The sequence below is a fragment of the Anoplolepis gracilipes genome, chromosome 4 (genome assembly GCF_047496725.1).
Source record: "Anoplolepis gracilipes chromosome 4, ASM4749672v1, whole genome shotgun sequence".
NCBI classification, from domain to species: Eukaryota; Metazoa; Arthropoda; class Insecta; order Hymenoptera; family Formicidae; genus Anoplolepis; species Anoplolepis gracilipes.
The window spans coordinates 9,540,024-9,554,157 of record NC_132973.1 but is presented as its reverse complement, the minus strand read 5'-3'; the positions used below and the strand labels follow the sequence as shown (position 1 = coordinate 9,554,157).

The following is a 14,134-nucleotide window of genomic DNA, read 5'->3' as shown; positions in this document are numbered from 1 at the left end:
TTGATTTGATAATCAGAATCCTGTTAAACAATAATTATCCATTAAAACTTATTTTCAATGTCATCCAGTCGCGTATAAGATCTATTATTAACAATAAGAATTTTACTAGAGGCACACTAAATGATGTGAAACCAGTTTATTTCACGATTCCATACATACAGGGAATAACAGAAAAATTCAAGGGCATAACTAAAAATTCGAGAGTGAAAATCGCAAATTATAGCATAAACAAGTTAAATAATAAAATAAAATAATTAGAACTCACAAAGATAACATTCCAACTGAATTAAAAACGAACGTTGTATATAAAATTAATTGTAACCATTGTGAGGCCTCATATGTTGGTCAAACATCTCGAAAATTAAAAACTAGAATCACAAAACATAAAAGACATATACACCACAAACCTAACACAAACTCTGTAATTACCAATCATAGGCGGGATTTTAATCATGATTTTGATTGGGATAATGTCAAAATACTTGAAGCCCCATATTATACTAAAAGGTTAATCTCTGAGATGCTATTTATCAAAAGACAAAAGAAAGGTCTTAATTTACAAATTGATACGGAAAATTTACCAGTAGTCTATCAAGATATTGTTAGTTCTCTTCCTAAAATTTAGTGGTGGGAAAACATTGTATATAGTCATGAAACTTATGTTGTAACCTGACATTTTGCGTGCGAACTCTTAAGTACACGAGTCGGCTAACTGTTATCAACCGCCACTAATGTTGTTATAGAGTGAGTGAGCTTCATAACGAATATTGAACAGTGATCATCAATACATTATTTAATTAATTACATTTAAAACATCACCCACTTTTACAGATATCAACGAACATTGATATTCACACAGCATTATGAGGTCAGTGATTTCTTTCCTTGTTGACTATGTTCTTTTGTTACATCATAATAACTAACATCTTTCGGAGTTGGTCAAAAAACAACCAGGACAACGACGTTTTCACATTTATATTCATAATACATTAGTTAATATTTGGGTTATTTAAAATTTTTATAATTGTAATTTAATCATTTGCGCTGATGAAGACTCAAAACATGAGCTCGAAATGTACGCATCCAAATAATTATATTATTGAATTGTAATTTTTTGTAACATTTTTCGTTTTAATATTTTTGATTGCGTAGAGTTATGAATAAGCGATATACAGATTATCTTAACATTTTTAATTTTGATATCGGTTATTGATGTGCGTTATGATAATGCGTTATATAATACCGCTACTAATAATTTGTTATTGAAGATTTGCGACATATGTAAGAGCTATTGTCATTTTGATATTATTTATAATACACCTTAATGTATTTTTAATTACTATATGAATGTTTAATTAACACCTAATTCAACTAACATGACGTAATTTTTGCTCTTTATTGCCGTTTTGAACTTATTTATAGTATTTATGTAAGAGAGCACTGACTTTATTATTTATTTGAGTATATATATATATAGTTGTATAACTATATTAGAGGAAACATTTTTTAAATATTTTTAAGTATTGGCGTATTATTACTTGCCCATAAAAACATTATGTATAATAATGCGATTTTATGATAAATGTATGAGAAACAAAATATATTGAGTAAAATTAAGGATAAATTATTAAACGTATATTACTAAATTTGTATGCATATTATATGTATATATAGTAGGTTCTTTTTTCCTTCTTCTTAAATGTTAATAATCAACTGTCATTATAAATGACTAAATATAATACTTCAAAAAAGTTGAAAAATCCAAAAGTTTGAAATTGATATATTATTTAATTTTGATCAAAAATGTTTTTTATTTAATATAATTTAGATGCCAGTTGCATTGGATTTTTATGTCAGCTGTTAGCAAAAAAAATTGTCAAACAAATTGTTATAAATAAAGAAGAACATGGTTTTTACACAAAGATCAAATAAATTTTACATGACTTATAGATGACTTTAAATTTACTTTAACTTTGATTTCAAACTTTAAAAAAATTTTCCGTATATAAGATTTACAAACTTTCTCTCGCGATGTTTTGGAACATTTAACACAATTCATGACAGCACACTATCATTTTATCTTCATTACACTATTGTTATCTATTTTTATATTCTGTATTAGTAACCGTAGTTGTTAGTGACGTCAACGATAATTATTTAAATACTAGGATTATAAAGAAAAAGAAAAAAAGAATTAATAAACTTTTCTTTTACAATTTTTTACCTTTAAATCGGATAGATGCCGCAAAAAAGTTTTTCGATAACCGTATGTATATATTAGGTCACAAATAGACTTTTCATGTGATGTTGTGATTTATTTAGTTTACACTGATAGGAAATATTGTAGATAGCATTTGTATCAATTTTCTATGCAAAATAGATTGTGAGAGTGCTATTGTAAATATCACTTTTAATAAGATAAATGTAAAGAATAATATTTATTTATAAACTAAGCAATATATCATACATTTTCATACATAATAATTTACATAATTTTATTACGTAATATGTATTACATTTTATTACACAAAATTATATTACTTTATTATAATATTACAAAATAATAAAAACATAAAATAATGAGAGAACAAAATTGTATTTCTTTATAAGATTTTATTATAATAAATTTAATGTATTATAATACAAAAATTTTACAAAAAATTATTTTGAATAATAAATATATATACGCATGTATAATAAACTTTATATACCTTATAAATATGACTCATAAATAAGATAAATAAAATAATATAATGCTTACATATGTACATATAATATTATACGTATATATATATACACATAATCTTATAATTATATCTTATAAATAAGACAATACAAATAGAAAAATCATCTTGTTTTATTGTACAGACAGGTGTGTATTTGGTTTGTATGTAAAACAATATTTATTTACTTATTTATTTATTTATTTACTTATTAAACGGGATACAAATCCCTTTGATACAATTAAAGATCAGTACAGTATAGGTAGAACAAAAAATAAACAATGATGATATGTTATGTTAAAAAATTAAAATTAAAAGTTAAAATTAAATTTTTTTAAATTTTTTATTAATAGTCTAATAGAATTTTATTTTGTTTTCACTATTGCTTATATGCTTCATTGGAAAATTTCATCCAATTGTATATCATACAAAAGCTATCATACTCTTTCAATAAATGTTCTTATTACATATAATGTAAATCTCGTTTATCTATTTTAACTATTATAGGCTCAATAGTAGATAGTGTTATATCCACATTTAATTTTATTTTATCTATCTGAATGTTTTTATCTATTTTGAATACAAATGTTCGTATCAAAGTTGCCAGAATAACTTTTATTGAAATCATTGCATATTTCATACCTGCAAAAACTTGTCAGTTATATGTATGCAAATAAATTTTATATGGTAATATATATTTTGAAATTGTGCTTACCTATACAATTTCTGGGACCCATACTAAACGGCATATAATAATTTGAATAAGACGTTCCTGTTTTTTCAGGAAGAAATCTGTCCGGATTAAATATTAACGGATTGGGCCAATATTTCTCATTTCGGTGTACCGTTAATATGTCTATGACAATATTAGCTTTTTTTGGTAAGATAACTTCTCCTGAAATTATGATATTTAAATGTTATTATAATAATAATAATAGACGCATAATAAATAAATTATATAAATAAATAAATTATTAAAGCAATGGAATAAATAGAAATAGATCAAATCTTACTTATATTTTAGATTATAAGCAGGTATATATTTGATTTACAAAACGATTTTTCTTGGCAAAACATAAGATGACATTTTTTATTTCTTTCTTATTAAACTTGAATAAATTAAAATGCGGCATTTGTATATAAAAAACAGTTTTTTAAAACAAGAATTAAAAATTGAATAAGAAAAAACTAATATTTTATTGTCTATATCTGTTAACATAATTCTTAAATAATAACAGTATATTTATATGATTATTATTTAAAATTTATACTTTTTTATTTTTAATTCTACACAATAATAATATGTTTATAAATATACCCATTTTTAAATCTTCTGTTAGCTGTCGCGAAAATAGCGGAACAGTTGGAAATATTCTCAAAGTTTCCTTAATAACACGATCCAAATAATCCATATATTGCAAATCTTCGTATTTTATTGGGGTAGATTGTGGAGATTTTGTTCCATAAATTTTCCATAATTCTTTATATGCTTTTTCCTTTATATAAATATAAATATAAATATAAGTACATATATATATATATATTTATTTATTTATTTATTTATTTATTTATCTATTATATTATGTATATAAAATGTAATATATCTTATCAATTTTAGTTATGTACAAATTTGTATCAATCTGATCTTTGTTTATTAAATAAACAAATAAATTGCGTCTGAATAAATTTAATATATACTTGTAATACATACTTGTATAGTGGGGAAATTTGCTAACATTAAGACCACAAAATTTACTGTAATGGCGGATGTGTCGGTACCCTAATAAATAAAAATTTTATATACTTTTTTTGTTTGTATATAATTACAATTACATATAGAAATACTTTACATACCGCTATTAGCATAGTAATCATGTTATCGTGTATCATCTCTTGCGACAATTTTTTCTCATAAAAGGCTTCTATTAGAGTTTCAAGAAGTGTTTTATCTATATAATTTAAAAATGTTATTTAAAGAACATAAATTTATGAGTATGTATATACATGCATGTATATATATATATATATATATATATATATATATATATATATATATATATATACAAGTGTGTTAATTATTTTCTTAATTTTATAATGAGAATTCTATGCTATTTTAAAAAATAATAGTGAAAGTATATAGCAACAAGAAGGAAAAATGGCGCTTTATTAACGAACAAAATTAGACCATTTTAATTTTAATAAAACATAATATTTTAATAATATTTTAGATAAAACTTTAAAAAAGAACAAAATGTATACATATATAATATAAATAAAACATCAACAAACTTACGATTTGTTTCATTTTGGCTCTTGTTTTTCAGTTCATTTAATGCATATGTCTGCTGCTGTATTATCTGAGTAATAATTAATTGTGCAGTAAATAAAGTTTTGTCCAAGTTATAATAGTAATATTCGTAATATTTACCTTATTTGTAAAAGAATGTAGGAAGTCTATACACTTTCGCTGTTGTCGTCCCGCAGCAGTGAGATTAAATATTAAATTAGAATATAAAAATAGATTTCGTCCTCTTACTCTTATAGTTTCTCTGTAGCTAAAAATACAGCTTTCTGGTAAAACAATATTCTGTAAGATATAAAAGGATATTTAACTAATCGTGATTATTAAATTCTATGAGTACAACTCTGGAAAAAGTATATATTACTCTTTTAATTATATATTAATAAATCCATTTATAGTAATAATGATTTTATTTGATATGTAATTATTTATAAAATTTTTTTTTAAAATACGATTTTTTAAAAAAATTAAAAATTATTTTCAAATAGATTATTCTTATGATTTATGAATATTGTAAGAAGTTAAAATTAATAATTATTTTACCTTTTCATTGTTTCGAAATATTGACTAGTTTTATTCAATAGGAATTCGATTTTGATGTTTGTCATTGTACCTTTATAGCGTCACATAAAAAACTTGTTATTCAATATATTAGTTAGTAATTGGTTAATTATTTTTATATATTATACATTTATAAAACAAATATTACATGTAATTTAAAATTAAATAATAAACGCCTTGGTATCAAATATTTAAAAATAAATAATTAGAAAGATTAAATCAATTTCTGACGTCTCACTCTCAAGTTAATAGCATTTAATATTATTGAATTTATACTATATAATTACTGTTGTACTGTTAATTGTTTTCTATTTCTTGTAAAATTTTATATTCTTTTTCAATTTGTACGAATGAATATGTGCAAATGTTTTATAAATAAATAAAATTATTACCACACGCAATATTGAGAGCACACTTTGATATATATTCAAGAAGGACGATTTCATTATTGTTTAGCACACTTTGTCTAATTTATTTGTAAGTAATAAGGACTGTTCGACAAATATATCAAAAGATCTTCGTAAGATGTTTGTATTAAAGCTTGGCATTATAATAGTTTTTATTTTTCTTCCATATAGATGCTGAAATAAATATTAAAAGAAGATAAGAAAGAAAGAAAATATATAACACAACATACAAATTATAATATAGAAATATTAATAAAAAATTTAAAGTTTGCAATGTCGCTGTCGAAATATAAATAAGAATATTATAAATAAATTACTCATTAAAATGGTTTAACTATCCTTTAGTATATAAATTAAATAGTTAAAAAGTAATTAATTAAGTTATATTTTTCTAAAAATATCTTACCAGAAGCAGTGACTAATCTTCCTTTACCAAATAATGGTTCAAAAAGTTTATATGCTACACTTTTATCCAAACAATTATTATTTTGTAAAATTGTCTGCAATGAGTTATTATTTTTACACAATATATTTTGACATATAAATACTAATTCTGTACCTAAATATAGATAATTATTCATATTACAAGCGTTTTTCTACCTTTATTTGATCTGGTTCATAAACTCCAATAAATAACTTGTTACCCATCCAAAATTGTAACGGAGACGAGTATTCTTTTGCCAGATTAATTAAAGTATCCAAAATTTCTAAACAATATTTTCTTTATTTAATTTACTATTTTAAATCTTTATTTATATCTAGATTTTGTCAACTAATGCAATGTATCTATAGTATATGTTACATGTATCGCATAAAATGCGCGCATATGCATAATACAAAAAATATCTATGTTTCTTTATTTGAAAATTATATTCGAAAAAAGTATGTTCAAGTATATTCAAGTATATTTGAAAAAAATCTCAGACTGTACAAAAAGGTCGAAAGACATCTTAAAGATATAAGACGTCTTTAAGTTGTCTTTTAAGCATTTTTTATCGATATGTGCTGTCTGGAAAGTAACGATAAAAGTAACTGTTAATCTTCGTTATCGAAGAATGTAACAAAGTTACATTTTCCGTTACAAACAAAATTGGTAACGTCGTTACCGTTACAGTTATCGAAAAAAAGTAACTGTAACGGTAACGACGTTACAAGTAACGCGTTACTTCCCAACCCTGTATATATACGATGTATGAAGAATATATAAAATTTTATTTATAAATCTCTCTTTCTAACTAAAAATAAATTACAGTTCATATATTTATCTCATTATTTAAATCATCTTTATCCACATGTGATGCTACATGGTAAGACTGCGACCCGTGAGATGGCGACACCTGAACCGTGTCGTGTGCGTATGCATCTGGAAAATGGCGATATCTGTTGCGACCGCTCTAAAGCACTTTTCGCATGCAATAGTTGACCGGTAGTAGTGTATTTCGGAGACGATATACGAACGAGTGAGATTCGCCGGCGATTCGAATGTATGGACGGGGAGCGTCAAAGTCGAAGTCGGGTAAAGAGAACGATAAGAATTGGATAACGCTCGTCGATTTTCGTCGCAAAAACACCTTTGAGATCAGGTTAGTGCACGATCGTTACAGTTATGTGTAATCATGCGGGGATTAAAAATACAGCATTATTTCGTATTTGGCGTGTTGAATTCGACGTGGCTACAAAAGTCTCATTGTCAGATAGAAATTCATCATTGTCTGAATAATCATCGAGTCTCTTCTATCGGATATACATAAAGACTATTCTCGCGTGACTCTCACATTGAAATTTGAGCCGGAAAAAATGTGTGAGTTTAAATCCCCGCACTCGTCAGGTATCTGTTTTTCATTTGCCATTCAAGATTTTATTCCAATTTTATTCGAGCCTCGCATATTTGAATTAAATGAATTTATTAAGAAATTCTTGCGTGAAAAGTTGTTTGCGTACTATTTTTAATATCAAATTAATATTAGATTTTTATATTTGATTTTAGTATTAGATATTAGATCAATATCGTAATACACAGTTCAGCAAAAATAATTTTTTTTAACACAATAAAGAGAATAATTATTCGCGGCAATTTTTTGGTAAATATGATTCCGGTTTTTAAATTGTTCCATCACGTCACAATTTTGAAAAATTTGCCATTGAAATTGCAAAAAGGGCTACTTTAATGTAATTTATTATATAATAGCGATATGTGCGACATGTTGGACAAGTTTTGATGCAATCTAAATTATATTTTTAAGTCTTTTAGTCTTCAAATTTGTTGTCGATTATAGGATTATCAAATATTTTACAGAAATATTTTGTAGATATAAATATATATTAATATTATAAATATATTTACAATTAAAAGTATTTATGATTAAATATGAGATCTATTATGGACAAATTGTGAATTAAATTATAGAGGATCTATCAAATAACTTTTAATTATTAAATAATTTTATATTTTATTTAAACTTAAGAGTTTTTTAGATTATTGAATAACGAATCTGATATTAAAATCGATAAATTTTTGTATGTACAAATATATATATTTTTGGAAAAAATGTGAACGTTTTTGAATTTTGACATTTGCTGTATTTCGGTATTTTTAACTTGTTTATTTTGACTTCAGATTTATATTTAATGATTTAAATAAAAAATTCTAAAAAGTTTGAATAAACATATTGCTAATTATTTGGCGGATTTTATTCTGAATGAATCTAAATTGCAATTTTTCCGCAATAAACTCTATATTTAATCAAAATATCTTATTTATAATTAACACAAGAAATTTCTTTTATGGGCTTGACAACATTAATTTTGATTATAACAACGATTCTCCAATATTTTTATACTGTAGCTCTAATGTAATAAAATATTTTTAAAAATAGCTTATTTTGCATATTATATCACAATTTTCTCAAAATTGGGATGTAATGAATAATTTTACTAAATCAACTCGTATTTAGCGTAAAAAAAAAACGGGAAATGATTATTCTCTTTCCTCGTGTCTTTTTCTATTAAACAATGTAACAATGCAGCTGTCTATTAATTCCATTAAAATCAGATATTAAATAAATATTTAAATTAATGGCTGTATGCCTTTCTAACTATAAGAGAAGCACGATATGTATGTACTTTCGTGGAATAAGTTGTAATTTAATTAAGCTTCAGTTTTACTTGAATTAATAATTTGTTTACTCGTATATCAAGAGACACTCTCTTCGTGAAAATAGCTTGTTCAAAGTGAGATTTTGCGATTAATATTTAAAAAGACGTAATAGCATCAAAGACAGATAGCATTAGCATAAATAGCATTTACTGAAATTTTATCTGTAATGCGATTACTAGAGACAAAAGTCACTTCCGCACTGTAGAATGACGTGGAAATGTTGAAATCTCGTGGCAATAATAAGGCTCTCATCAACAAACGCAGAAGCAGGAATACGAAATTATACGAGAGCGCTTTTACAGTAAGCGACGCTGTTAGCAGGGTAAATTCTTATCGCCGTTGTCGTTTACTTGGCAAATGCACGGTACATTATGAATGCAGCTTGGCGAACGAAAGAACTTTACAAAATGTCGTGAATAAAATTTGCGATGAATTTATCGAAAGAATAAAAGACGCCAAAAAAGAAAAAAAAAACCGGGTTGCTTACAGAGTTTAAATATTTTTTCGAACGAATAAAGAAGAATCTTTATTGTATTAATTGTGCTGTTTACAAATAATATGGATGTTTTAATGACACATTGCGCTATATTTGCAGCGTGATTAATTAGATTCTGCGAAGAAAGATGCGCGAAGTGCGAACCAATTCCGTCTTAATCGAAACGCGGCTGACAATGAGAATCATTCGATTAATTGCTGTTTTACCGATTCTGTGTCACGAATAATGTAATCAGTGACGACGAAGTTATATTTATACTGTTCGTAATGGTTTCTTGTTTATTTATAATTAGCGAAAATGGAAACGCGGTTTTAATTACGGAGATATTATTGAATAGATTGAATGTTCGCGGATCTTTGTGGAATGAAGTTTTAAAAGAGATTGCTTTTACGAAATCTAATATTTTAGGATAATTAAGCGCACATTACACCTCTCTCTCGATAGAAATTTTAATATAATTGATTAATAATATTCAGTTATCGAAAATATTATTAATTTGTTAGATTAATTATATTTTTTTATTTATAAAGACTTATATTTCCCACTATTTTAAAGTTATTTAACGCATCGAAAATTTAATACACACACACACATACACACGAATGAGGAGATTTATTATTTATAAATATTTGTTAAGGACAAATTGAACTTAAATCGATATTCATAATTTGTTTATTCTTATATTTAAGATCGACTTAAGTAAGGGTCTTAAGATTTCAATCGATTAATATCTAATTGGTTGGAGTCTTATATAAGAACGAACTATGTATACTCGTATCTCGTATACCATTTTTAGAACCATCAACAAATGCATTTCTTAAACGTTTTTCGTGGGTGAATGCAAATGGTAATTCGTATTAAAGTATAAGGCAAATGCGATTCGTTAAAAAAGATGAGGTTAACGTGACACAGCAACTCGCGTCTATTTGCAGTATATATTTACGTCTGTTTTTCTATTTGGAAAAAAAAAACCTATTATGATTAATCGCAAGTCGCACATATCACCTTATCGCTGTATTCGTTTTCAATAAATACATGTCATTGAAATTCAGTTGGCACACTTCGATCAGCGTTTATCGTTCGTTATCAACTTGAATAATGCTCGTATTTCCATGGTTATCACTCGGTGTCAATTCGACGTCACAAGATTATCTGTCGATTTTTCTTCATATTGCATACCTTTATTTCTTACATTTATCTTCGCAAATTCAAGTTTCCAAGAAATGCTTTATTAGCTTCCAAATATTTTGAGCGCCGTATATGTATTTATCTTTCGAAGGAATAATGGAAATCGCAATACTTCTTTCGTGAAAAAAATCTCAGCGAGACAAGAAATATCTCTTCCCATTTGTGGCACGAATACATGTATAAGAAATGAAAGAAGCCAGTGAACGTGATAAAACGTATCGATTTGTCGAAGTAGAGATTAAGAAAAGTCGATGCCAATCGTTTCGTTGAGGTGTTTACCGACCGGAAACTGTGACCGGATATACGTAACTACGTGAGTTAAATACTGAAACCGCCTGTTTTTCTGGACTAAAACTAACAGAGCGCCGTTAAACGTTTGGTCGATACTTAAAGCGAAGAAACAACTAGAAACTTAAATGTCACTGTTAAAATCGAACAAACTTGATTTATCGTAAATCAATTCTCTCGCGATAAAAAGATATATCTTGATATACTTATTAAGATCTACTAATTAAATAAAAGTATAATGAAAACGATATTACACTGTTGTTATGTTTTATTATCTGGGACATGTACATGGAATATGTACTTTTATTTTGAAAAAAAAAAATATCAAGTTTCTTTTATTAATCTTTTCTCTTTTAATCATAGAGCGAGTATACGATTTATTTTTATCGCAAAATCGAGAGAAAATTTCGAAGCCGAGCTCATCACTCTTTCCAGATCAGATCCAACGCGAATCTTCTGATGTCCCGCAAAACTTTTGATCTGCATTAAAAATAGATCACGTGTATTCTAGCGAAGTAATCTATCGAACGGAAGAAGGGAACTTTATATAAGATATAAGAGTCAAGATATTTAGGGATTGAATCTTCTTCGGCGCAGGTTTAATCACGAAAAGCAGGATATGTCGCAGAGTCGAATGCGGAGCGATAATGCTACAAATGAATGCTCGTACTGTAATATATCTCCGTTCTTGTATGATAAATATTCGCTCGAATAAAAAGTTATATGTAAAGAGCAGTCATGAAAGAGAAGCAGAACTTCAGACGGCAGCGTTCTTTATCACGTCGCAAAGCAGTTATGCAACTATCGTTTTTTTTTCTTCACGAAGTGGAGTAAACCCGGTTATATTTAATGTGCGTTCGCTTAAAAGTGGAAACTTTGCGCGTCGAGAAATTATTTTAATTTCTTTTTCGGCTTTTTGTTTGCGGAACTCTTCTCTTTTCCCTTTATACCTACCAAGGCGTTGGCAGATAATCTCACGTTTAAACCCCCGGGACTCGAGAATTAAAAATTTTGCGTTCTTCGCTTCTGAGAATCTTTTATCCCTTGAACTCTTTCCGCTCGTCAAGATCTCTTACGATTCGAGCCCCGGACAAGTCTTTCGATCAGAACCATTCTTCTTCCTCACTGCTCGTAAAAACCAGCCTGTTCTGGATCCGGTCGGGGTGAATACCATTGAATAGAATAATTATAGTATTCTACGTCCGTTCAGTAAGATGAGAAAACAGTCGACACTCTACTCGAGCGACAAATCAACCTCCTTTAAAACCATCGTCATAAATTCCGTAAATCTATTTGTACACAATGAAAATATTTGTAGCGGCAGACGAGAATAATTTTGACTCGCGTGAAAAAAAATTTTTACGAACGGGATAGCACACACTCTAAAATTAAAGTCGCACCGCGATTAAATAAATCCCATGCAGCCAAGGTCGTTTTTTGAAATTCAATAAAAGTTGAAAAATATACTCATTATCAAGGATCTTTGCAGATTCCACCGAACATCGTTTCGATTTCACTAATAATGACGTGTTCAAATCAGGATTGGCAAAGTTGCAAAGTTTTTGAATAAAATTCATACAGTGGTAAAAATTGGCCTTTTTTTGGATCTGTAAAAACTGATATTTTGTATTAAAAATGTTAAATCAAATAGAAAATCTTTTTATCGATGTTTGTCAATTGAGAGAATATTTTATAATTTAAACTTCAACCAAAATAAAATCTGTAATATATGTATAGATTAGAAATCGATGTAACAAATAAATTAGTTTTTTAAAAACTAAACACGAATCAGATCTATATTAGTAAAAATTTTTAATCCTGTTACTATTACATTTTTCTAATTAAATAAAAAACTAATATAAAAGTTAGTAACGTTTATATCTCCAAAAATTTGTTTTAAAAATTTCACATATATTCAAATTAATATATTTCATATTAATTTGAATTAAAAGAGAGAGAGAGAGAGACTTTATTATAGTAATTTCACTTTTTTAAACTATAGTAATTAGTACAATTTATTAATTAAAAAAAATCTTTTTGCATAAAGTTATATAAATATATTTTAATATTATATATTAGTTATTTTCAGTTTATTTGCAGTTCTGCCAGTTTCTTCTATTGGATAAAATCTAGAACAATAAAAATCAAATTTTAACATAGTTTTTTCCACTCACTGGATTTTCTCGCCCAATCCTAGTTCAAATATATAAAGCATTAGATAGTTATTAGACAGGCGAGATGTAGATGAGAGTATGTGCGCTGGTGATCTTTGTAATCCATCTCACAATTGCAACGCGGCCGTTTGGCGACAATTGCAATTTGAAGAGTTCGCACCCGATGTATCCTTTCCTTTCTTCTTATCGCGCGTCCCTTCGCGCCGATGAAATTCTCCGGAACGAGATTCTCGTTGCTATTTCCAGTCTCGGTGCTTTTCCTCATGCAATCTTCCCTATGTCTCGCTCTCTTTCTTCTCTTCGTCGCGTATTTTCCACTCTCCGGTCTCTTTCGTTGAATTCTCAAGTCCGTTCACAAGGAAACTCGGACGATATTCCCTCTTAGGAAGGACTGCTCAAACCGCCGTTTCGTCCGGAAACTTGGTCCGAGTGTTTCTCAAGGATTATCTCGTCTGCAACGTCTCCCACGATTTCTCTCGGTGTTACGGAAACGAAATTATTTTTTCCCTTTTAATGTTATTGTCGTACATTTAAAAAAATAACATATTGTAACTTGAAAACTTTTCTTACTCTGAAAAATATTTTCAAAATTTATAATTTTTCAACATAACATTTACGTCATTTGAATAGAAGAAGAGATGCCTTGAAAGTCAAAATTTTGGTAGACTGTTTTTTTTTTTTTATATTGACGTAAATTAGTTTTCCGCATCGTTAATTCGATGAAACTATCTTACACGTTTCCTGCAGCTAGTATACGGCCTCCAACCGGAATGTTATTGCAGGACCTGAATGCAAGCTCCGGACCGAATTCCAAACATAATGTAGCGACCGGCCGGTC

The 14,134-nt window shown here is 27.3% G+C and overlaps 2 protein-coding genes across 3 annotated transcripts in view; one reads left to right on the top strand and one right to left on the bottom strand.

The window, feature by feature from the left end:
* Positions 1-3,186: 3,186 nt before the first annotated feature.
* LOC140664501 (cytochrome P450 4C1-like) lies at positions 3,187-5,633 on the bottom strand. The gene is made up of 8 exons (XM_072889643.1): positions 5,569-5,633; positions 5,152-5,278; positions 5,017-5,080; positions 4,578-4,672; positions 4,435-4,503; positions 4,042-4,219; positions 3,439-3,618; positions 3,187-3,374 (listed from the first exon to the last, which is right to left on the bottom strand). The coding sequence occupies exons 1-8, from the start codon at positions 5,631-5,633 to the stop codon at positions 3,187-3,189; spliced, it is 966 nt and encodes a 321-aa protein (XP_072745744.1).
* A 1,752-nt stretch (positions 5,634-7,385) lies between these two features.
* LOC140665288 (uncharacterized) overlaps positions 7,386-14,134 on the top strand; it is a 66,441-nt gene continuing 59,692 nt past the window's right edge. For both annotated transcript variants that reach the window (XM_072891201.1, XM_072891200.1), the window contains exon 1: positions 7,386-7,576. The gene's annotated coding sequence lies outside the window, so the exon portion shown is untranslated. The remainder of the gene's footprint in view (positions 7,577-14,134) is intronic.